Below are 24,918 nucleotides of genomic sequence, written 5' to 3' on the forward strand. Positions count from 1 at the left end.
TTCCACCGGGGCCTGTGCACACTGCACAGGCTCCCCGGCAAGACACTTATGACGCTCGCACACACAGCCCTCCTCTTAAAGGACCGGCATGCCATTTCCCTGAAATGTTTCTCAAGCTATGGCTGAAAGGCACTGTATATTTAAGGCACCCTCCAATTAGGAGAGGTGCCTGTGCAACCTATTTAGTTAGTCTACAGTCTGCTAGCTAGTTGTCAGGTCTTTTGCTTCTATCACATTACCTGTTCCTTAGTTTGACTTGCAATTTCTATCTGTCGCTGTCGTGCCCATCATACCTGTGTGTACCCGCCTTCCCGTCTGACTCAGCCATCCCGCCTGTACCTGCCTGCAGCTGTGTCTGTACCTGAGTCTGTTTCCTGTCCTTTGAGTCAGCTACAACACTCCTGGTCACTGCCCTAGGAGTGGTACCTGACATCTGCCTCCTGGCAGGCGGTTAGTTAAGCGCCTCCCACTAAAGGGTAAACCCGGGTCACCCCGGAGGTCCAATGGGTCCACTGTTGCTTGTCGCCTTAACAACACTAGCGGTGAGAATTACAAGATGTGTTCATATGATCCCTACAAGAACAGATCCAGAATTTCTGGCCAATCTTTGCATTTCTGATCTATAACATTAAATGTGCAGTGAGAGCCAAGTGTGAATTTCTGTATGATAACAACAGAGTTTCCCTTTATCCTGAGTTGTTAATTTCTTTTAAAATTGATTAACTTTAAAGATGATTGTGTGCCGCCCCCGTGCCAGCAGCCGGCGCTGCTCGGATCCGGGGCCTACGGTACGGCTCTAGCCGTCGCCCGGACCCGGGGGTCGCGCGGACACTCCGAATGAAAGGGGAACGTATTTATACGGGGTTGTTTGTAGAATGTTCGTGACGCCACCCACGGTGTGTGGTGAAGTGGGACACCACCGCTGCTGTTGTGGGGCACCCGGGGGAGGTGTAGTGGCAGCTGGATTAAACCCCTCCATGGGTAGGGATTGTTGCCCCAGGGCCCAGTGTCTCTGTGCAGGGTATGGCGATGGCAGGGGCTTGCACTCCCAGATGTACCAGGGGATCGTTGTTTACTCACACTTAAATTAATCACACGAGTCTTTTGGTAAACCAAGGTGCTGGTGGCCGGCCGCCGCGGACGGTTGTACTCTGGTCCCCCACCCGGGCTGGTGGTCGCCATCTGTTCCTCTGCACTACTTGTGATTGTGTGTTCTGACTTCCCGGTGTGGAACACGGGAGTCCGCTCCCGGCTTTTGTGTGCCTGCGGAGCCGTGCCCGTCTGACGCTGACCTGTGGGATCTACAGGCCCTGGCGGTGGCCCTATCCCTCTCTTTGGGTGGTTGTCTACTTTTCAGGACTTAGGTTGGGACAGAACCTATAATCCTGCCCTCAATCGGTTAATTAGCTAGGCCGCTGTCTTCGGTCCTGGCTTCAGGGTCTGAGTACCCCCTCTGTGCACGGTTTTCGGTCGGGTCTCTAGGTGTTGGTATCGGTGGGCTCCAACCCTTCTCCGGTCCCCCTCGGATCTGCCGAGCCGTCTTCCCGTCTCCTGCTGACGGAGACCCCCGTCTGCCACCTAGCCAAGGTACCAGGGCACCGACCCTGGCACCGTTCAACTTGAACTTCATCTGCTGGAGCTACACCTAGCTCCAGCCCACACTCCTCTCAACTTTAACTCAAAGCTCATCTGCCCTGATCTGAACTGATCTGCTGTTTTCCCCGCCCGGGGCTGTCAAGACCCCTAGGTGAGCAAGGATGGTTGACCTTAAGGAGATCAATATCCACCACTGCGGAGACACCATCACGTGTTTCTCAACGCAGTGATTCTAGAGCAATGCCCCTTGGGAAATATTCAAAGCAAGAAGGCCTGCGGAGACACCATCACATGTTTCTCAACGCTGGCAGGAAACTAGCCAGGTCTTTCACCGGTAAGGAACAACCACGGGAAGGGCAGTCTCCAGTCAAGGAGACCACCTATGCCAAACATGGTATCCATCCACAGACAGCCGTTTCGGGGTATTTGCCCCTCATCAGTGTGGAGTAGGAATCTGGCTAGTGGGACATTGCCTAGTAAAAGACTATGTGAGCAAGGATGGTTGACCTTAGGGAGATCAACATCCACCACTGCGGAGACACCATCACGTGTTTCTCAACGCAGTGATTCTAGAGCAATGCCCCCTGGGAAATATTCAAAGCAAGAAGGTGGGTGGGCGTTCCCTAACCGCCTAGTCCCGCCCACTGGTGTGCCTGTCTGGCCCTAAAGGGGGGTGACTAGGGTTTCAGTTGTAAGAGAAAATGGTACTCACCAGATATATGCTGTGTGAAATCGTATTTTATTCGGGCTTGGAGGTTACATGTGCAGGGCGGGTAGGTGGGGAGGGAGAGCTAAACACGTCCGACGACGGCCGTTTCGCACTTGCTGACCAGCTGAAGCACTTTGCAAGTGCGAAACGGCCGTCGTCGGACGTGTTTAGCTGTCCCTCCCCACCTACCCGCCCTGCACATGTAACATCCAAGCCCGAATAAAATACGATTTCACACAGCATATATCTGGTGAGTGCCGTTTTCTTTTACAAATGGGTTTCATATTGTCTTTTTTCATGTGCACCCCAGAGCTGTGCTGATTCATGCCGTTATATGGACTTGACATACTATTTGTCTATGATGTGGAGTTGTGCCCCGGTTTTTCCCTTTATACATTGAAGTTGACTAGGGTTTCAGGTTGGCTGTGTGTTTCCTAGGTGAGGGAAGGTGTTATGCGGGGGCTTATTGTGTGACTACCTGGTTTTGCCAGGGCATCACAATTGCGATAAACTACACAAAAAAAATTACACATGTGTGATAACATATCTCTGAGCTGTGCGTGGTTGATATACATTTATTCACGTCTGTAGGAGATGCGTTTCCTGGCTCTGGCTCTGGTTTTAAGGCATCACTCCTTTACAGAAATGCCATTATGTTTTTGATCCTAAGGAATGTAAAAATGCTGCACAATCGCTCCTGAAATAGGGAGCACTAATACTTCCTCTACTTATCTGGGCAGGACTCATAGCCGCTCCAATGCTTCATCATAAATACGTGCAACACCAGTCTAGTGTTGGAGTTCTCCTCTCGATTATGAGTTCTTTTTTAGAAATTGGGATGTGACATTTTTTTTTATTCTAGCCCCGATAATAGTTTAGATTGCCAAGAGCCACAAAATCTAATTACTGCAGAGATGTTTCTTCACCACTAGCTACTAATTTTTTACTGATTAAGACTGTTCAGTTTGATCATTTCAGTAGATTTATTATCATCATCTATTAGAAAATTGCAGTCTTCATAGTATCAAAGTACACATTCAGAAATTAAGACCAAGTGAAATGCAAAAAAATGATTATTTTTTTCACTAAAATGTTGATGTATCCTATTATTTTTTCCTATTCACAAAAGGTAATAGGAAAAAAGTACAGTGAATAAAATAATAATTTGATCCCTTGCTGATTTGGTACGTTTGCCCACTGACAAAGACATGAACAGTCTATAATTTTAAGGGTAGGTTAATTTTAACAGTGCGAGAGAGAAAATATCAAAAATAAAATCCAGACAATCACATTGTATAAATTATATAAATTGATTTGCATTTTGCAAAGAGAAATAAGTATTTGATCCCTCTGGAAAACAACTTAATACTTGGTGGCAAAATCCTTGTTGGCAAGCACAGCAATTGGACTTTTTTTGTAGTTGATAATGAGGTTTGCGCACATATCAGGAGAAATTTTGCTCCACTCCTCTTTGCATATCATCTCTAAATCATTAACCCCTTAACGACCGCGGGCAGTAAAATTACGTCCTAAATGTCATAATGTTTTTGCCCGCGGTCCTTCGGTGGCAGCATGCCGCGATCGGCGCACATCTCAGCTGATTTTCACAGCTGAGATGTGTGCCTGCTAGGCACGAGCAGAATCGTTATCTGCTCGTGCCGATTAACCCCTTAAATGGCGATGTCAATACGTGACAGCGCTATTATAAGCGCGATCGCGGTAAAGTTTTACTTACCGCCCGATACCGGAAGTCACGTGACGCGATCACGTGAATTCCGATAGTTGTCATGGTAGCACAGGGTGATATGATGACTCCTGTACTACACATGACTTGCTTTCACTTTCGCTGTGTCAGCGGCACAGCAAAAGAGAAAGAGAGCGTATCTGCTGTTTACAGCTGTGTAGCTGTGATCAGCAGATACTGCAGAGCGATCGGATTGCTGATCGCAATAGCCCCCTAGGGGGACTAGTAAAATAAAAAAAAAAAGTTAAAAAAAAAGTTTTAAAAAATTAAAAAAAAAAGCTAAAAGTTCAAATCACCCCCCATTCGCCCCATTGAAAATTAAAGGGTTAAAAAAATAAAAAATATACACACTTTTGGTATCGCCGCGTTCAGAAACGCCCGATCTATTAAAATATAAAATCAATTAATCTGGTCAGTATACGGCGTAGCGTCAAAAAAATTCAAAACGCCAAAACGACTTTTTTTGTCGCCACAACTTTTGCGCAAAATGCAATAAGAGGCGATCAAAAAGTAGCATTTGCGCAAAAATGGTACCGTTAAAAACGTCAGCTCGAGACCAAAAAATAAGCCGTCACTGAGCCATAGATCCCGAAAAATGAGAACGCTACGGGTCACGGAATATGGCGTAAAACGTGCGCCACTTGTTTCGGGCAAACTTCCGATTTTTTTTTTTAACCCCTTATATAAAAGTAAACCTATACATGTTTGGTGTCTACGAACTCGCACTGACCTGAGGCATCACACCCAGACATCAGTTTTACCATATAGTGAACACAGTGAATAAGATATCTCAAAAAACCATAGTGTTATCGCACTTTTTTTGCAATTTTTCTGCATTTGGAATTTTTTTGCCGTTTTCCAGTACACTATATGGTAAAACTGATGCTTTCATTTAAAAGTACAGCTCGTTCCGCAAAAAATGAGCCCTCACATGAGCATATTGACTGAAAAATAAAAAAGTTACGTCTCTCAGAAAAAGAATGGCGGAAAAAAAAACGGAAAGCGAAAAATCGGCCGGTCGTGATGGGGTTAAGATTTTGAGGCTGTCGCTTGGCAACTCGGAGCTTCAGCTCCTTCCATAGGTTTTCTATGGGATTAAGGTCTGTAGACTGGCTAGGCCACTTCATGACCTTAACCCCTTCACGACCAATGACGGATATATCCGTCATGGATCGTGTGAGGTTAAAAAAAAGTTTTAAAAAATAAAAAAAACCCTAAAAGTTCAAATCACCCCCCTTTCACCCCATTGAAATTGAAAGGGTTAAAAAAATAAAAAAATAAACACATATTTGGTATCGCCGCGTTCAGAAATGCCCGATCTATCAAAATATAAAATCAATTAATCTGATTGGTAAATGGCGTAGCGGCAAAAAAATTCCAAACGCCAAAATTACTTTTTTGGTCGCCGCAAGTTTTACGCAAAATGCAATAACAGGCGATCAAAACGTAGCATCTGCGCAAAAATGGTACCATTAAAAATGTCAGCTTGAGACGCAAAAAATAAGCCATCACTGAGCCATAGATCCCAAAAAATGAGAACGCTACGGGTTTTGGAAAATGGCGCAAAACGTACGCCACTTTTATTGGACAAGCGCGTGAATTTTTTTTAACCTTTTAGATACAAGTAAACCTATACATGTTTGGTGTCTGCAACCTCACACCGACCTCAGGCATCACACTGACACATCAGTTTTACCATATAGTGAACATGGTGAATAAAATATCCCAAAAACTATTGTGCGATCACACTTTTTTTGCAGTTTTTCCACACTTGGAATTTTTTTGCTGTTTTCCAGTACACCATATGGTAAAACGTATGGTTTCATTTAAAAGTACAACTCGTCCCGCAAAAAAACAAGCCCTCATATTGCAAGATTGACAGAAAAATAAAAAAGTTACGGCTCTCGGAAGAAGGGGAGCAAAAAACAAAAACGCAAAAACGGAAAATGCTCTGGAGCTGAGGGGGTTAATGTGCTTCTTTTTGAGACACTCCTTTGTTGCCTTGACTGTATGTTTTGGGTCATTGTCATGCTGGAAGACCCAGCCATGACCCATTTTTAATGTCCTGGCGGAGGGAAGTAGATTGTCACACAGGATTTTACAGTACATGGCTACATCCATTGTCCCATTGATGCGGTGAAGTAGTCCTGTGCCCTTAGCAGATAAACACCCCCAAAACATAATGTTTCCATCTCCATGCTTGACGGTGGGCATGGTGTTCTTTGAGTCATAAGCATCATTTCTCTTCCTCCAAACACGGGTAGTTGAGTTAAAGCCAAAGAGCTCATTTTTTGTCACATCTGACTATAGCACCTTCTCCCAATCACTCTGAGAATCATCAAGGTATTCATTGGCAATCTTCAAAAGGGCCTGCACATGTGCCTTCTTAAGCAGTCGGACTTTGTGGGCACTGCATTACAGCTTAATGTGTTACCATTGGTTTTCCTGGTGACAGTGGTTCGAGCTGCCTTGAGATCATTAAGAAATAACCCCCCTGGTTAGTTTTAGGCTGGTCTCTCACCTTCCTCATGATCCTGGATAGCCCACGAGGTGAAATTTTGCATGGAGCCCCGGATCGATGTCGATTGACAGTCATTTTATATTTCTTCCATTTTCTTACTATTGCACCAACAGTTGTTTCTTTCTCACCCAGCGTCTTACTTATGGTTTTGTAGCCCATTCTAGCCTTGTGCAGGTCTATGATCTTGTCCCTAATTAAGAAATAACGTTTGGCACACCATGCTAAGTCTGAACTGGGTGCAAAAACACTAAAAAAAATTCACTATATAAAGAGAAGGGCTGCACACCAGCGACAATGCAAGGGGAATAAATGTAAAGCAGAAACTGCTATGTGAATACTGACATTAAAAAAAAAAGAGAAATTTAGCTATTGAATTGATCAATACAACAGAGCCGCAACACCTCATCACGGTATTCTCTTACATTGGGGTCCCTAGCTAATGTGTGTCCTGTTTTATCTATAAGAGAGGACACACATTAGCTAGGGACACCGATGTAAGAGAATACCGTGATGAGGTGTTGGGGCTCTGTTGTATTGATCAATTCAATAGCTAAATTTCTCTTTATTCTTAAAGTTCATAGCAGTTGTGCAGATATCGTTGTTATATTTTCATTTTTACATATAGCTATTGTATTTTTCATGTCAGTATTCACATAGCAGTTTCTGCTTTACATTTATTCCCCTTGCACTGTCGCTGGTGTGCAGCCCTTCTCTTTATATTACACCGCAGAAAGTAGCTGGTGCCTGGTGACAAAAGCTGCCATTAAAGGAGCAGATCCCAGAGAAGATTTGACACTCCATTTGCTGAATTTGACAGAATAGCAAAAAAACAAAGCAGAAGAAAACCTCAAAGTGACTCCATTTTGGAATTTATAACCCTTAATTAATTAATCTATAGGAATTGTGACTCTTTTGACGCTTCAGTTAATTTCTGGATATTAATATTGAGTAGTTGGAGAGTGAAAATTGCAAATATGACATTTAATTACTCAACACATAGTGCCCAGATTGTGCTCCAGGAGACACATACACCATAAATTTAGTTGGTTCTTCTCACTACAGCAATGCAAAATACATGGTTTCTAAATGTGGTTTGGGCACACTGCAAGGTTGTGAAATGAGGGAGGAGATTTGACTTTGGGAGAGCGTAATTTGCTGGATTGGTTTATGGAATCCATTTTGCTTTTCAAGAGCCTCTGAGCCACTAATAATGGAGAAACCCACTGATTTTCCATTGAAACATGTGGGATCTGAGAGGGGTCTTGTTTTTTTGCAAGATTATTAGAAATTTTTATTGATATGAATAACAAACAGTTAAAAAGCATGCTCTACTGTTTCATCCTATGAGGTCTTCTCTTAGTCTGTCATTGTCTTGGGGAATTCAATTTTGCTACATAAAATGTCTACAGAAATGGAAAGTTTAGTAGAAATGTTCAAAAATATAAATGTTAAGGATATTTTGTTAAAAAATAATAATTGGTTTTATTTTTGGCAGATGACGGTGACAGGAGATCAGAGGGACAACTGACATCTTCAATTTATGACTCAAATGACCTTCAGATCCCACAGGATACAATTGAAGTGAATGCCATTTTGCCAGATATTTCATCATACCTTCACAGCAAAGATCTATTATCTGATCCTTTGAAACAGGTCCTCTCTTCTGATTCATTACAGACTACAAAGAAAAATAGAAGTCACAAAAGAGGCATTAAAAAACAAACTGCTCTTAATGCAAAGAAGTCAATTTCACATTCAGAATATGGAAATAGTTTTCCCTTAGAAACATCTTTTGTTAAACATCAAAAAATTAACATGGAGGAGAACAGATTTTCTTGTTCCAAGTGTGGGAGATATTTTAAGAAGAAATCATATCTTGTTAGTCACCTGAGAACTCACACAAGGGAGAAGCCATATTCATGTTCAGAATGTGGGAAATGTTTTGTTCAGAAATCGCATCTTGTTAGACACCAGAGAAGTCACACACACATTAAAAGAAATTGTAAAAGGAATAAAACTTATTCATGTTCAGAATGTGGAAAATATTTTAACTGGAAATCAGCTCTGGTTAGTCACCAGATATCTCACACAGGGGAAAAGCCATTTTCATGTTCAGAATGTGGGAAATGTTTTGGCCATAAAGCAAATCTAGTTGAACACCAGAAAATTCACACAGGAGAGAAGCCTTTTTCATGTTCAGAATGTGGGAAATGTTTTGTTCAGAAATCAAATCTTGATATACACAAGAGAAGTCACACAGGGGAGAAACCTTTTTCATGTTCAGAATGTGGGAAATGTTTTGGCCATAAAGCAAATCTAGTTGAACACCAGAAAATTCACACAGGAGAGAAGCCTTTTTCATGTTCAGAATGTGGAAAATGTTTTGCACAGAAATCAAATCTTGATATACACAAGAGAAGTCATACAGATGAGAAGCCTTTTTCATGTTCAGAATGTGGGAAATGTTTTGGCGATAAAACAAGTCTTGTCACACACCAGAAAATTCACACAGGGGAGAAGCCTTTTTCATGTTTAGAATGTGAGAAAAGTTTTCGAGATAAATCACATCTTGTTGAACATCAGAAAATTCACACAGGGGAAAAGCCATTTTCATGTTCAGAATGTGGGAAATGTTTTCGACAGAAATCAGTTCTTCTTACACACAAGAGAAGTCACACAGGGGAGAAACCCTTTTCATGTTCAGAATGTGGGAAATGTTTTGGACAGAAATCAGTTCTTCTTACACACAAGAGAAGTCACACAGGGGAGAAGCCTTTTTCGTGTTTAGAATGTGGGAAATGTTTTGCAAAGAAATCAAATCTTATTGAACACCAGAAAATTCACACAGGGGAGAAGCCTTTTTCATGTTCAGAATGTGGGAAATGTTTTCGACAGAAATCAGTTCTTCTTACACACAAGAGAAGTCACACAGGTGAGAAACCTTTTTCATGTTCAGAATGTGGTAAATGTTTTCCACAGAAATCAGTTCTTCTTGCACACAAGAGAAGTCACACAGGTGAGAAGCCTTTTTCATGTTCAGAATGTAGGAAATGTTTTGTACGTAAATCAAATCTTATTGAACACCAGAAAATTCACACACAGGAGAAGCCTTTTTCATGTACAGAATGTGGGAAATGTTATGGCCAGAAATCAGTTCTTCTTAGACACAAGAGAAGTCACACAGGGGAGAAGCCTTTTTCGTGTTTAGAATGTGGGAAATGTTTTGCAACGAAATCAAATCTTATTGAACACCAGAAAATTCACACAGGGGAGAAGCCGTTTTAATGTTCAGAATGTGGGAAATGTTTTGTAAAGAAATCAAATCTTGTTGAACACCAGAAAATTCAAAGAAGAAGGAAGAAGCTTTTTTCATGTTAAGACTGAGACAAATATTTTATCCAGATATCAGATTTTATTATACACCAGAGAGTTCACACAGGGAAGAAGCCATACCCATACCTAGATTTTGAAATCTGAATTATTAAAATAAAATATATTTTGTTTACCATCAAATTTAAAGGGAAGGTATCGTCAAAAAAAAAAAAATTCAATAACTGAAAAAATGTAAAGTAATTATGTTTTAATGTTTTGTTTAAATATTATTATTTGTTTTTAATTGAACAAAATATAAAAAAAAAATAAAAAGTTTGATATTTTCCACTGTTAAACACTAGGGGGAGCAGCTGCTGAAATCCTACAGAAATCCGACTGTATAAAAAGCTCACATTACAGCCTGCAGTAAAAGTGGGCGGAGTCTGCTCTCCTGTGTGTGTGATGGTACGCCTCCCTCTCCTAATCTGACTGTTTACAACAGATAACAGAGAATGACATGTAGGGACACAGTGCAGAGCCATTTTGTTGATGACCACAAATGTCTAAAGTGTCACCAAGGACAGCAGGAGTATCACACAGGATAGGATTAGATACACGGCTCTGCAGACAGTATCACACGATAGGATTAGATACACAGCTCAGCACACAGTATCACACAGGAGAGGATTAGATACACAGCTCAGCAGACCATATCACACAGGACTGGATTAGATACACAGTTCAGCAGACCATATCACACAGGACAGGATTAGATACACAGCTCAGCAGACCATATCACACAGCAGAGGATTAGATACACAGCTTTGCAGACATCACACAGGATAGGATTAGATACACAGCTCAGCAGACAGTATCACACGATAGGATTAGATACAAAGCCCTGCAGACAGTATCACACAGGAGAGGATTAGATACACAGCTCAGCAGACAGTATCACACAGGATAGGATTAGATACACAGCTCAGCAGACAGTATCACACAGGAGAGGATTAGATACACAGCCGTGCAGACCATATCACACAGCAGAGGATTAGATACACAGCTTTGCAGACAGTATCACACGATAGGATTAGATACACAGCTCAGCAGACTGTATCACACAGGAGAGGATTAGATACACAGCTCAGCAGACAGTATCACACGAGAGGATTAGATACACAGCTCAGCAGACAGTATCACACAGGATAGGATTAGATACACAGCCGTGCAGACAGTATCACACAGGATAGGATTAGATACACAGCTCAGCAGACAGTATCACGCAGGAGAGGATTAGATACACAGCCGTGCAGACAGTTTCACGCAGGAGAGGATTAGATACACAGCCGTGCAGACAGTATCACATGATAGGATTAAATACACAGCTCTGCAGACAGTATCACACGATAGGATTAGATACACAGCCGTGCAGACAGTATCACACGACAGGATTAGATACACGGCTCAGCAGACAGTATCACACAGGAGATTAGATACACAGCTATGCAGACAGTATCACACAGGATAGGATTAGATACACAACCCTGCAGACAGTATCACCGGTACACACACAGGTACTCACATGCAGTGGCGCGCGCGCGCACACACACAGATACACACACACACACACATCACCCCTGATGGGGACCTTGTGCCACACACACATACATACACACACACAAAATCACCCCTGATGGGGACCTTGTGTGCCCCACACACACACACACACACACACATCACCCCTGATGTGGCCCTTGTACACACACATAGACACACACACACAATCACCCCTGATGGGGACCTTGTGCCACACACACACACACACACATCACCCCTGATGGGGACCTTGTGCCACACACACACACACACACACACACACATCACCCCTGACGGGGACCTTGTGCCACACACACACACATCACCCCTGATGGGGACCTTGTGCCACACACACACACATCACCCCTGATGGGGACCTTGTGCCCCACACACACACACCACCCCTGATGGGGACCTTGTGCCCCACACACACACACACAGCAGCGGCGGGCAGAGCAGGGAGAGCTGCAGCGGCGGGCAGAGCTGGGTGAGCTGCGGCGGCGGGCAGAGCTGGGGGAGCTGCGGCAGCGGGCAGAGCTGGGGGAGCTGCGGCAGCGGGCAGAGCGGGGGCTTGGGAGAACGGAGGGAGGGGGGTGTCATTGGAGACGGTAATGGCGGGGGGGAGGGGCGGCGGCAGTAGCTGGGGCAGAGCAGGGGCTGGGGAGAACGGAGGGATGGAATGTCATTGGAGACGGTAACGGGGGGAGGGGAGGCAGCACCTACTCACACATCCCGGCGGTTGAAACGGGTAAAGTGGAGCAAACAGCATACGCTGTGAGCTCCACAATAATGGCGCTGATCTCCTCCCTCTGCTGTGATCTGGACAGCCCAGGGGGCGCGTCCAGGTCACAGCAGATGCCCACTGTAATGTTAGTGAAGGGGTCGGATTCCGACCACTGTTGTCTATGCACAGGGGCTGCCATAAAGGAAGGAGTTACTGTCGTTACACACACAGCAAATCCAGCATGGCAGCCCCCAGTGCCTCCAGTAAAATAAGAGTTAAATAAAAACTAAATAAGCTGCGATTTTCATTTTGTATTAGAAATACTTGATTTCATAATCACTATCTTTAATACAAAAATAAAAAAACGCAATACCTTCCCTTTAAGCAGACTCACCCAATCTCCCAGGTAAGCAGAGAGTTTTCAGTAGGTGGATCTCCCGCCCCCTCCCCCAATTTAGGAATAAAAGGCTGGCAGGGAAGGAATTAAACCTGCAAATGGGACAATGTACACATAAGGAATACAGAATGGTCAGTGAACCATGCCCAAACATTTAACCCACAAAAAAATGGTACACAAGCCACAATATTCCACCATCACAACCTCTCCCTCCTTCTGAATAAGTCAGTATGCCATGAGGTCTACACAGACCTCTGGCCATCTCACTTAAGTCCATGTTGCTCAGCTGTAGATAGTCTATGGTTCTTCTTGCCGGGACAGTCCATCAGCATTCTTGTGTTGGCTTCCACGCTTGTATTGGATGAAGAAGCTGTAAATAGTCCCTTGTACAGCAGTAGGGTTGGAAGGACAAGCTTCCTTTTGTGTCCTCCTTCCCTCAAACTGTGTTTCCTGAACAAACAAATCAACATTGTAGATCTCCCACATCATTTCCAAGGAGAATATCTGCAGGCAGGCCGCTCATCCCCCCAACCACACATTGATTGTTCCCAAAGCCGAAATCAAGATCTACAGTCGCCTTTGGGATATTCCTCCTTTGTCCTCCAGCCAATTCAATAACAATCCCTGGTCCATAATATATTGCCTCTGGCCGAACCACCCGGGGATCAGCTATTGTGAGAAATGCCCCAGAGTCACAAAATCCAATGACTCTCTGTCCATCCAGCACAACCGCCTGTAAGTTCTTACTTTGATGGTGAGAGGAACTCGGGGCTGTGGCTCGCACCCCATAAACCCCTAGTAGCCGACCCTGAGTGTCTGAGTCAATAGGCAAGTCCACTTGAAGGGGTGAGAACTCTTCCCACCTTGTATTTAGGTGTAGAGAACCAACAGGTCAATTTGGTGCCAGGTCATTCCTCAATCGACCAGCAGGGCAAGTGTTTTGCAAATGCCCAGGCTGCCCACATCGATAACATCTCCTATGCGTTGGACTTCTTCTAATGTGCATTCTTGAGAAGGCAGTAGGAGAACCTGGTGACAGAGACCTGAGGCCATACACTCTAACAGGGGCATCTATGGTGCATGGGTTAGCGGTACACTCCGGTGGAGGTGGTGGTAACTCTTCCTCAGGTGGGATGGAATGCACAAAATGTACTGGATGAGATGGAGGTGCGTGGGGTTCCCACCGAGTCCTTGTGGGACAACTGGATTGCAGGTGCCTAGGATGTCCGCACCCATAATATCTCCTCTTTGTGATCCCCCAGGGCGTGGTCGGAACTGTTGGGGCCCAGGATTGTGAGCCATGGTTGTCATCGGCCTGTGGCTGGTTGGAGAGGCAGATATAACTGCAGAGGGCCGGGGAGCAGGAGTAGACTGTGGCTTATTGTCCAGAAGCCCTCTCCATTGCGGTCAGATAGTAAGGGCCTCATCAGCCAGGGCTGCAGCTCCATCCAAGGTGCACGGCGTGTGCTCTCTGACCCATTCCCGTATTTCTGAGGGACACTTGTACAGAAATTGTTCTATAAGAAACACCTGTATAACATCTTCCACAGTGAAGGCGTCTTCCGCTTCCAGCGATCTCCGACATGCCTGGGACATCTTATCAGCATACATCCTAAACGAGCCTCCCGTGGTGCATGGGAGGTCTCGGAACTGTGCCCTATGTGAGTCTGGGGTGATGGCATGGTAATCCAAGATAGTCCGCTTAACAATGTTGTAATCCCGGTTCTGCTGTGAGTCAATGGTGCGATAAGCCTCTGCCAGGCTTCCATTCAGGAGTACCACTAACAAACGCATCCAGCCAGAGTGTGGAACCTCCATCATGATACACTGTTGCTCAAAGTCCTTGAAGAACCCATCCACATCTCCGGAAGCCTCATCAAATGGCTTGAAGTCCGCCCGGGTGATCCACACAGGCTTTCGGATCGCTGGGTTTACACTCCAAGTCACATTACTCCCTCTGTCGGACTCCATTGCTTCTTGTCTCCTGTGTGCTCGGCGAGCAGCCTGCTCCTTATATTCCTGAGATACGCCGGGGCCAAGAGCTGCCATCTCTTCTTCGAACCACACCACCCACTGGCTTTTTGGGGCAGGGATCCCCGTCCCCAGTGTTTGTCCGTCAGACATCTGGGAGGAGGTGGACTGGCTCTCACCCACAAGTAGATCAATTAAGGCTTCTTTACTCAGTCCCTGGTAGCTCAGGCCCAGATCTTTGGCTCTCTCCTTTAGACTGGAAGCAGTCCAGTTTCTGTACTCACTCTGTTGGTGGATCTCCATTAGGCTGCACTCTGTTGATCCCACCGCTGCCACCAGTTGTCAGGGGGTCCTTCTGCCATATCACACGATCAACAGAGCGAGTGATGACTGTTCAATCCAATAAGTATTTATTCCAAGCAAATCAAATGGTTCATAACATAATCCACAAAACACAGGAAAAATTAGTCCAAAAATATGAATATAATCCAATAAGCGATAAATAAGATGTCCAGTTTCTCTCTGAGAAGCCACAGCTTCTCCCAGAGGTTCAATACTTCTTCTTCAAGTTCTTTAAGCAGACTGACCCAATCTCCCAGGTAAGCAGAGAGTTTACAGTAGGTGGAGCTCCCGCCCCCTTCCCCCAACTTAGGAACAAAAGGCTGGTAGGGAAGGAATTAAACCTGCAAATGGGACAATGCACACATAAGGAATACAGAATGGTCAGTGAAGCACGCCCAAACATTAACCCACACAAAATGGTACACAATCCACAATATTCCACCACCACAGGAGCAAACAGCATTGCTGTGAGCTCCACAATGATGGCGCAGATCTCCTCCCTCTGCTGTTATCTGGACAGCCAAGGCAGACGAAACAATCGTCAAGGGGGGTCCTGTGGCATTCATGTAAGAATATTGTATTGAATTGTTGTGGTATCACTTATGTTAATAAGGTCCTACCTGATTATATAGTGATTATCAAGCCTCTGCACTTATCTTAGCAAACTCCTATAATGTTATGCACATAGGGGATGATTACAAAGGCTTTGATTATGCACTACCTGGGGATTTAACCCATTCAGGTACAGGCACATTAGGTGGTGATGTGTAATTCACAATGATAATGTAGGTTTCAAACCATCAACCTTTAACTGCTGTTATATTTATGGCTAGGTTCACACACTGTGTTTTTTTGACACTGCGTTTTTTTGCGGCAAAAAACGCACCCGCGGCAAAAAAACGCGGCAAACACGTATGCATTTTTACCGTGATTTGGTGCGTTTTTTGCTGCGTTTTTGCTCACTGCGTTTTTATGCGGTTTTTATCAGTGAACAATGCCATTAAAGATTGTTGAAAAGGAAAAAAAAAAAAAGGTCTGATGTCATTTCCTTCTTCAGTATATTCTTCATTCTCCACTAGTGTATGCAGGAGAGCAGACAGCTGCAGAACTAAAAGGCTCAGCATGCTCCATACAGGACTGTATGCTGGAAGGAGAGGCAGGGGGAGTAGAACTACAAGGCTCAGCATACTCCATCCAATAGTGTATGCAGGAGAGCAGACAGCAGCTGCAGAACTACAAGGCTCAGCATCCTCCATCCAGGACTGTATGCAGGAGTTTTTTGCCCCCCCCCAAAAAATGAGGTGGGCTTCGCCATATTTTTGTATGCTAGCCAGGTACAGCAGGCAGGTACGGGCTGCCCCCAACCCCCAGCTGCCTATTTGTACCCGGCTGGGAACCAAAAATATAGGGAAGCTTTTTTTTTTAATTATTTCATGAATTTCATGAAATAGTTAAAAAAAAAATGACGTGGGCTTCGCCCAATTTTTGAGTCCAGCCAGGTACAACTAGGCAGCTGTGGATTGGAATCCGCAGTGCAGGGTGCCCATGCTTTCTGGGCACCCCCGCTGCGAATTGCAGTCCGCAGCCACCCCATAAAATGGCGCTTTCATAGAAGCGCCATCTTCTGGTGCTGTATCCACCTCTTCCAGCTGCCCTGGTGACGGGTGGCTCGCTGGGTAATAATGGGGTTAGGGCTAGCTATATATTATCAGCTGGCCCTAAGCCCGAAATTCATGGTGTCACGCCAATATTAGGTATGGCCACCATGAATTTCTAGTAAAGATAAAAAAAAACAACACACAGAAAAATATTTTTATTAGAAATAAAACACAATTAGTGACTCCAACTTTATTGAAATAAAGAACCCCCCTCTGCAGCAATCCTGGGTCAAGGGTCCTGCGCCGTCCAATCCGGATCCAATATCATCTGATCGGTTTGCTGCAAGGCATAGGCTAGCTTCACATCAGCGTTTTTTTTGCCTTAAGGCAAAAAAACGCAAACTGCATGTCACTGGATGATTGGTTGCAGTCAGACACACCCACATGCTGAGTGACAGCTGTCTCACTGCAACCAATCATAGCCGCCGGTGGGCGGGGTTATATCTTGTAGTAAAATAAATAAATAATTATAAAAAAAACGACGTGCGGTCCCCCCCAATTTTTATACCAGCCAGGGTAAAGCCACACGGCTGAAGGCTGGTATTCTCAGGATGGGGAGCTCCACGTTATGGGGAGCCCCCCAGCTTAACCCTGCTGTTGTCTTCGGTCAAAAACGACCGATTTTGAACTTTAATATTTTTTAAAATATTCAAGATGCGGTTCTGAAACTTGTGGTTGATTGACTTTTCCTCATTTGAGGCATTCTTACTGTGCGTATTGTTATATATATTTTTATGTTTACTTTTTGTACCACAATTTTTTATACACTTGTATTCTTCGGTCAAAAATGACCGATAGCCTTTTATAGTGATCTCCAGCCATTTTATGAGTAAAATAAAGGAGCTATAATCTCATTTTCAACTATATATTACATCTACTACTATTTATCAATTTATTTAGGTCCTTTTGGTCCATGCAGATTTACACATACATACATTTTCTCATTACAATACTGCTGATGGATTACCTTCCAGTATAGTTATGTGCCAAATATTTGTTTACATCATATCAATTAGGGCAGATGTTGATGAAAAGAAAAATGACCATGTTGGGTACTATTAGAAAAAATAAGCCAGAACTGCCGCAAGTAAGTACTTACTTACTGCCGCATAAAAAAAACTGAACTGTTAATTTTTTTTTGTTGGAAAATAATATAATTACATTTAGTTTTATTGTTATTAGTTATAGTTTACAGTTGGTTGAATAATTATTTTTGTATGTGCAAATATGCAATATGCATAAATATTCCAATAAAGCCATGTTAAATGTTTTGACACAAAAAAAAATAAAAAGTAAGTTTTTCTTTCCATTTTTCATTTGTTTATAAACAACCAGGTTCACATACAATATAATACTGCAAAAATTATTCAATTAAAACACTTAAATTAGCTAAAAATCAAGACTTTATTAGGTTCGGTCAAAAATGACAGGAAGATAACAAGTGTATAGTGGTAACCAGGAGAATAGCAGGTGTCAGCCAGCAGCCGCCTGGAATTGCCGCATCCATTATATGCGACAGTCCCGGGACTCTACTCGGCTCATCCCGAATTGCCCTGGTGTGGTGGCAATCAAGGTAATAAGGGGTTAATCATGGCAGGCGTCTATGAGACACCCCCAATGATTAACCTGTAAGTGAAAGTAAATAAACACATACACCCGAAAAAAAACTTTATTTGGAATAAAAGACAAAAAAAACAACCTCTTTCACCATTTTATTAAAAATCCCCAAATACACCTCCAGGTTCGACGTAATCCACAGATGTCCCGCGATGCTATCAGCTCTGCTACATGAAGCTGACAGGAGCAGCAGTCGAACACCGCCACTCTCGGGAGCTCCACGCAGCAAGTGAAGGGAGTCGCGCTGACAGCGGGGACATCACTCAGGTAGTCCCTGTGTCTGTGCGGTAGTGCCTGCGTGTGCGGTGATGCTGGGGGCTGTAGTGCCAGTGTTTGTGCGGAGAGAGAGAAGAGAAGAGCAGAGAAGAGAATAAGAAGAGAAGACAATGAGAAGAGAATGAGAAGAGAATAGAAGACAATGAGAAGAGAATGAGAATGCTTCAGGCTATGTTTTGTACGGCAAAAAGTATCCTTCCAGCCGCATACTACCGCAAATGTGAAAACTAGATCCGTCGCCCATTGAAAAACATTGAAGCTAGTGCTGCAATGTACAGGATCCGGTGAGCTGCAGTTTTAGGTCAGAGGCATAAAACGCTACATGTTGCGTTTTTGAAACATGGTAAAAAGCTGCAACTCACAGGATCCAGACACTGCCGCATGAAAACGGATGCCAACGCATGTTGCCGCTAGTCCATTGACATTGCATTGAGCAGACAACGGATCCGGCAACATGCAGTTTGCGTTTTTCTGCCGACCAGCAGAATACTGCTGATGTGAAGCTAGCCATACCGATCAGATGATGTCAGGTTAAAGGACATGAATCACATCACACATCAGCTGATTGTATAAAAGCCGTACAATCAGCTGATGTATCAGTGCAAAAAAAAATAAAAAAAAAAAATACTCACTTATGTGTTGATTACTGGCAGCTCCTGGAGCGATTGGAGGAGTCTGATCCCGTCTAATCGCTGCAGGAGCTGCCGGTAATCAGCTGATGAAGTATCCTGACGGCATCAGCTGATAGGTTAAACCGACCGGGCGCTGGCGTCACCGCGAGACTTACGATCAGCTGATGCGTCAGGTGACCGCATCAGGTGATCCCCCGCCAGGTCCTGCAGCCATCGGACGTGCCTGGGAGCACACAGCCAGAGCGGCGGTATCGGGAGAGGAGCTGGGAGCGGACATGGCACCGGGAGTCTGCAGAGATGGTGAGTATGACATTTTTTTTTCTACTGTTCACTTTTGTTTTCGCAGCTGCTTCCACCTCCCGCCCAGCCATGGTGCCGCACGGGAGCAGACATGGCACAGGACTGGAGGTGGATGCAGCGGTGGCGGTACCGGGAGGATTCACGCTTCTGTGTTTACTGACAGAAGGAATCCTCTTCCTGTACATGTCACTTTACTACCCACCCGTTGCGTTTATAGCTGCGTTTTTAGTCATAGAAACGCACTAAAATGCAGCTATATTTGCAATTTGCGTTTTTCATTGCATTTTTTAACATCTCATTGAATTCAATGGGTGGAAAACGCAGTGAAAAACGCAAAAATAAATGACATGCTGCGTTTTTGTGTGCAGCACAAAAACGCAGCTAAAAAAAACGCTGTGTGCAGACAGCAAAAATGAAAACTCATAGACTTTGCTTGGGAAGCAAAGTCATGCAGTTTTCTGAGCAAAAACGCACCGCAAAAACGCTGCGAAAAACGCACTGTGTGAACTTACCCTATGTGTTCTCCCTATTCTATTAATCTACAGTATATTAGAGGTATTTACACCTCAGTATAATTACTTATGAGATAGACATAGAGATTATCTGAGAGAACCAATTATTTAGAAACCGGAGATGATGAAATTCTGTCCCCTTTGATGTTGTTTATTAATTAGTATGGTATTCAACCCCTCATTGTTTGATATACTGTGCTGGCCAAAAGTATTGGCAGCCCTGCAATTCTGTCAGAGAATACTCAGTTTCTTCCTGAAAATGATTGCAATCACAAATTCTTTGGTATTATTATCTTCATTTATTTTGCTTGCAATGAAAGAACACAAAAGAGAGTGAAACAAAAATCAAATCATTGATCATTTCACACAAAACTCCAAAAATGGGCCAGACAAAAGTATTGGCACCCTTACCCTAATACTTGGTTGCACAACCTTTAGCCAAAATAACTGCGAACAACCGCTTCCGGTAACCATCAATGAGTTACTTACAATGCTCTCCTGGAATTTTAGACCATTCTTCTTTGGCAAACTGCTCCAGATCCCTGAGATTTGAAGGGTGCCTTCTCCAAACTGCCATTTTTAGATCTCTCCACAGGTGTTCTATGGGATTCAGGTCTGGACTCATTGCTGGCCACTTTAGTAGTCTCCAGTGCTCTCTCTCAAACCATTTTCTAGTGCTTTTTGAAGTGTGTTTGGGTCATTGTCCTGCTGGAAGACCCATGACCTCTGAGGGAGACCCAGCTTTCTAACACTGGGCCCTACATTATGCTGCAAAATTTGTTGGTAGTCTTCAGACTTCATAATGCCATGCACACTATCAAGCAGTCCAGTGCCAGAGGCAGCAAAGCAACCCCAAAACATCAGGGAACCTCCGCCATGTTTGACTGTAGGGACCGTGTTCTTTTCTTTGAATGCCTCTTTTTTTTCACTGTAAACTCTATGTTGATGGTTTTTCCCAAAAAGCTCTACTTTTGTCTCATCTGACTAGAGAATATTCTTCCAAAACGTTTTAGGCTTTCTCAGGTAAGTATTGGCAAACTCCAGCCTGGCTTTTTTATGTCTCGGGGTAAGAAGTGGGGTCTTCCTGGGTATCCTACCATACAGTCTCTTTTCATTCAGACGCCGACGGATAGTACGGGTTGATACTGTTGTACTCTCGGACTGCAGGGCAGCTTGAACTGTTTGGATGTTAGTCGAGGTTCTTTATCCACCATCCGCACAATCTTGCGTTGAAATCTCTCGTCAAATTTTCTATTCCTTCCACATCTAGGGAGGTTAGCCACAGTGCCATGGGCTTTAAACTTCTTGATGACACTGCGCACCGTAGACACAGGAACTTTCAGGTCTTTGGAGATGGACTTGTAGCCTTGAGATTGCTCATGCTTCCTCACAATTTGTATTCTCAAGTCCTCAGACAGTTCTTTGGTCTTCTTTCTTTTCTCCATGCTCAATGCGGTACACACAAGGACACAGGACAGAGGTTGAGTCAACTTTAATCCATGTCAATTGGCTGCAAGTGTAATTTAGTTATTGCCAACACCTGTTAGGTGCCACAGGTAAGTTACAGGTGCTGTTAATTACACAAATTAGAGAAGCATCACATGATTTTTCAAACAGTGCCAATACTTTTGTCCACCCCCATTTTTATGTTTGGTGTGGAATTATATCCAATTTGGCTTTATGACAATTATTTTTTTTTCATTGAAGACAAATTAAATGAAGATAATAATACCAAAGAATTTGTGATTGCAATCATTTTCAGGAAGAAACTGAGTATTATCTGACAGAATTGCAGGGGTGCCAATACTTTTGGCCAGCACTGTATGACCATTTTGATCTCCTATTTACTAGGCACCAATTTATTTAATATTTAATAATGTCAGGGCCAGGTGGACGGGCAGACCCAGGAGGTGGATCCACTGGGCCGAACTCTAAGATGGTGGTAAGGAGTCCGGTAGCTGAAGCACTATGGGCAGCAGAACAGTCCGTGCAAGTGAGTGTAACGGAGAAGTCCCTGGGACCACGGAGTCACAGATGGTAGTCCGGGTGACGTAGCTCAGGTTCGGAAGCCGAGATGGTGTCAGGCGGGGTCCGGAACCTTTGGAGCGAGATGACGGGTCACCGCAGGGATCCGAGAAAGTACGGACTGTCAGATGGCAGACGGACAGCGTGCAGGGTTCGGGATTCAGCAGGACCGGATGGCGAGGCAGGATCAGCTCTAGAAGAGAGATACGTGAGTATGGCAAGAAGACACAAGGAGACCTGACTCCTAGCTTGGAAAACACGAAGATCAGGCCCCGCCCCCTTGGACAATAAACCCCTTTATACCCTGTACCTGTTTAGCCTCATTTCCTGTTAATGGACGCTGGCCCTTTAAGAAAGGGTCAGTGACCGCGCGCGCGCCCTAATGCGCATGCGCGCAGCCCGGGTGCCAGAAGCCAGGGAAGGAAGCTGAGAGGAGGACGCAGGGGAGCCGGCCCGGGCCTGGGAAGCCGTCGGGCGCCGGGATCGGAGACCAGGGGGCCTGGGAAGGACGGGCACCGGAGGCTGGAGAGCGGGAAGCGTGGCAGGTGAGCCGGGGAGCGGGGCTGAGGACCCGGGGAGCGGAGCAGAGGACCCGGGGAGGGGAGCCGAGGACCCGGGGAGCGTGACAGTACCCCCCCCCCACGCCCCCCTCCCCGCGACCGGGACATTTAGGCACGGATCAGGGGAGTGCCCACGTTCTCCCTGGGCTCCCAGGACCTATCCTCAGGACCATACCCTTCCCAGTCCACCAGGAAGAACTGTCGGCCTCGAACGGTCTTCATGGCCACGATATCCCTTACCGCATAGATGTCGTCCTCAGCAATAGGAGGAGGAGCCGGACTGGCAGCAGCGGAGAAGGGACCAAGGAAAACCGGCTTGAGCAGAGAGACGTGGAAGGAGTTGGGTATCCTCATCGTGGCCGGAAGCCGCAGTTTGTAGGAGACCTCATTGATCTTGCTGAGGACCTTAAATGGCCCGATGTAGCGAGGACCCAGCTTGTAGGATGGTATCTTCAATCGGATGTACTGGGAAGCAAGCCAGACCAGGTCACCAGGAGAGAAACACGGAGGGTCCAGACGCCTCTTGTCAGCGTGTTTCTTCATCCGCTGGGAAGCGCGCCCAAGGGACGCCTTGACAGAGTCCCAAATGGTAGCGAAGTCACGGGCTACAGTATCAGCAGCAGGGACATCCGAAGAAGGGGATATAGGCAATGGGACGGAGGGCTGAAGTCCGTAAACGACATGGAAGGGAGATTTGGAGGACGACTCACTGATGTGGTGGTTATGGGAGAATTCAGCCCAAGGCAGAAGCGTGGACCAGTCGTCGTGATGGGCGTAGACATAGTGACGTAAGAAGGAGGTCAAGATTTGATTGACCCTCTCCACTTGGCCATTAGACTGAGGATGGTAAGCAGAGGAAAAGTCCAGAGTCACTCCCAGATGTTTGCAGAGCGCCCTCCAGAAACGGGAGGTGAACTGAGTTCCCCTGTCGGACACAATGTGGGATGGAAAGCCATGCAAGCGGAAGATGTGATGTATATAGGCTTCCGCGAGTTCCTGAGCAGAAGGCAGTCCGGCCATAGGGACGAAGTGAGCCATTTTGGAGAACCGATCCACCACGACCCATATGACTGTGTGCCCGGAGGATAACGGCAAGTCCGTAATAAAGTCCATCGCTATGTGTTGCCACGGAACTGAGGGTATCGGCAGAGGCAGAAGACGGCCATAGGGCAGGTGTTTGGGCGTCTTGTTCCTGGCACAAGAGGAGCAGGCAGAGACAAAAGCAGCGACGTCCGTGCGAAGGGATGGCCACCAGTAATGGCGTACAATCGCACCCCATGTTCTCTTCTGGCCTGCATGACCGGCTGTTTTTGAGGCATGACCCCAGTGTAACACTTTTTGCCTGTCTGTCTCAGAGACATAGGTCTTCCCGGGCGGTATCTGGGCCAGGGTGACAGGAGCCACCGGAATAATCTTGCTAGGAGGGATGATAGGTTGGGTAGTCTCTTCCTCCTGCTCCATGGGCATAAAAGACCTAGACAAGGCATCCGCGCGTACATTCTTGTCCGCGGGTCGGAAATGGAGCTGGAAATCAAACCTGGCAAAGAACAAGGACCACCTGGCTTGCCGTGGGTTCAGTCGCTGAGCGGACCGCAGGTATTCCAGGTTCTTGTGGTCCGTGTAGATAATCACGGGGTACACTGCTCCTTCCAGGAGGTAGCGCCACTCCTCCAGAGCCAGTTTGACCGCCAATAGTTCTCGGTCACCGATGGTGTAATTACGTTCAGGCGCTGAGAAGCTCTTGGAGAAGAAACCGCAAGTCACCATCTTACCGGAGGAGGACTTCTGCATGAGCACTGCTCCGGCTCCCGAGGAGGAGGCATCCACCTCCAAGGTGAACTGGCGGTTTAATTCCGGTCGGTGGAGTACAGGAGAGGAGGCAAATGCTCGCTTCAGAGAGCAAAACGCGGCGTCGGCCGCAGGTGACCAGTCCTTTGGATTAGCCTCCTTTTTGGTCAAAGCGGAGAGAGGAGCAGTCAGAGCCGAGAAGTGAGGAATAAACTGGCGGTAGTAGTTGGCGAATCCCAGGAACCGTTGGATTGCCTTCAGTCCAGAAGGGGGAGGCCAGTTGAGAATGGAGGAGACCTTCTTTGGATCCATCTGCAGTCCAGTACCCGAGATGATGTATCCCAGGAAAGGGAGAGAAGACTGCTCAAAGACACACTTCTCATATTTGGCGTAGAGACGATTCTCTCTCAGTCTTTGTAGAACCAGCTGTACGTTCTCTCTGTGGGTCTGGAGGTCCGGAGAGAAGACAAGGATGTCATCCAGATAAACTACTACACAGATGTAGAGGAGGTCCCGGAAAATGTCGTTCACCAATTCTTGGAAGACTGCTGGTGCGTTACACAGGCCGAAGGGCATCACGCAGTATTCATAGTGCCCATCGCGAGTATTAAACGCGGTCTTCCATTCGTCCCCAGAGC

The 24,918-nt window shown here is 45.5% G+C and overlaps 2 protein-coding genes across 2 annotated transcripts in view; both read left to right on the top strand.

Moving 5' to 3' along the window:
- The window catches only part of LOC142312958 (uncharacterized), a 66,641-nt gene extending 56,567 nt beyond the window's left edge, over positions 1 to 10,074 (top strand). The window contains 1 exon segment of the mRNA XM_075351947.1: positions 8,066 to 10,074. Coding sequence (XP_075208062.1) covers positions 8,066 to 9,948 — 1,883 coding nt within the window. The 3' untranslated portion in view covers positions 9,949 to 10,074.
- LOC142312267 (oocyte zinc finger protein XlCOF29-like) overlaps positions 1 to 24,918 on the top strand; it is a 259,631-nt gene that overhangs the window by 18,671 nt on the left and 216,042 nt on the right. The gene's annotated exons all lie outside the window — the stretch shown is intronic.

The sequence above is a fragment of the Anomaloglossus baeobatrachus genome, chromosome 5 (assembly GCF_048569485.1).
Source record: "Anomaloglossus baeobatrachus isolate aAnoBae1 chromosome 5, aAnoBae1.hap1, whole genome shotgun sequence".
Lineage (NCBI taxonomy): Eukaryota > Metazoa > Chordata > Amphibia > Anura > Aromobatidae > Anomaloglossus > Anomaloglossus baeobatrachus.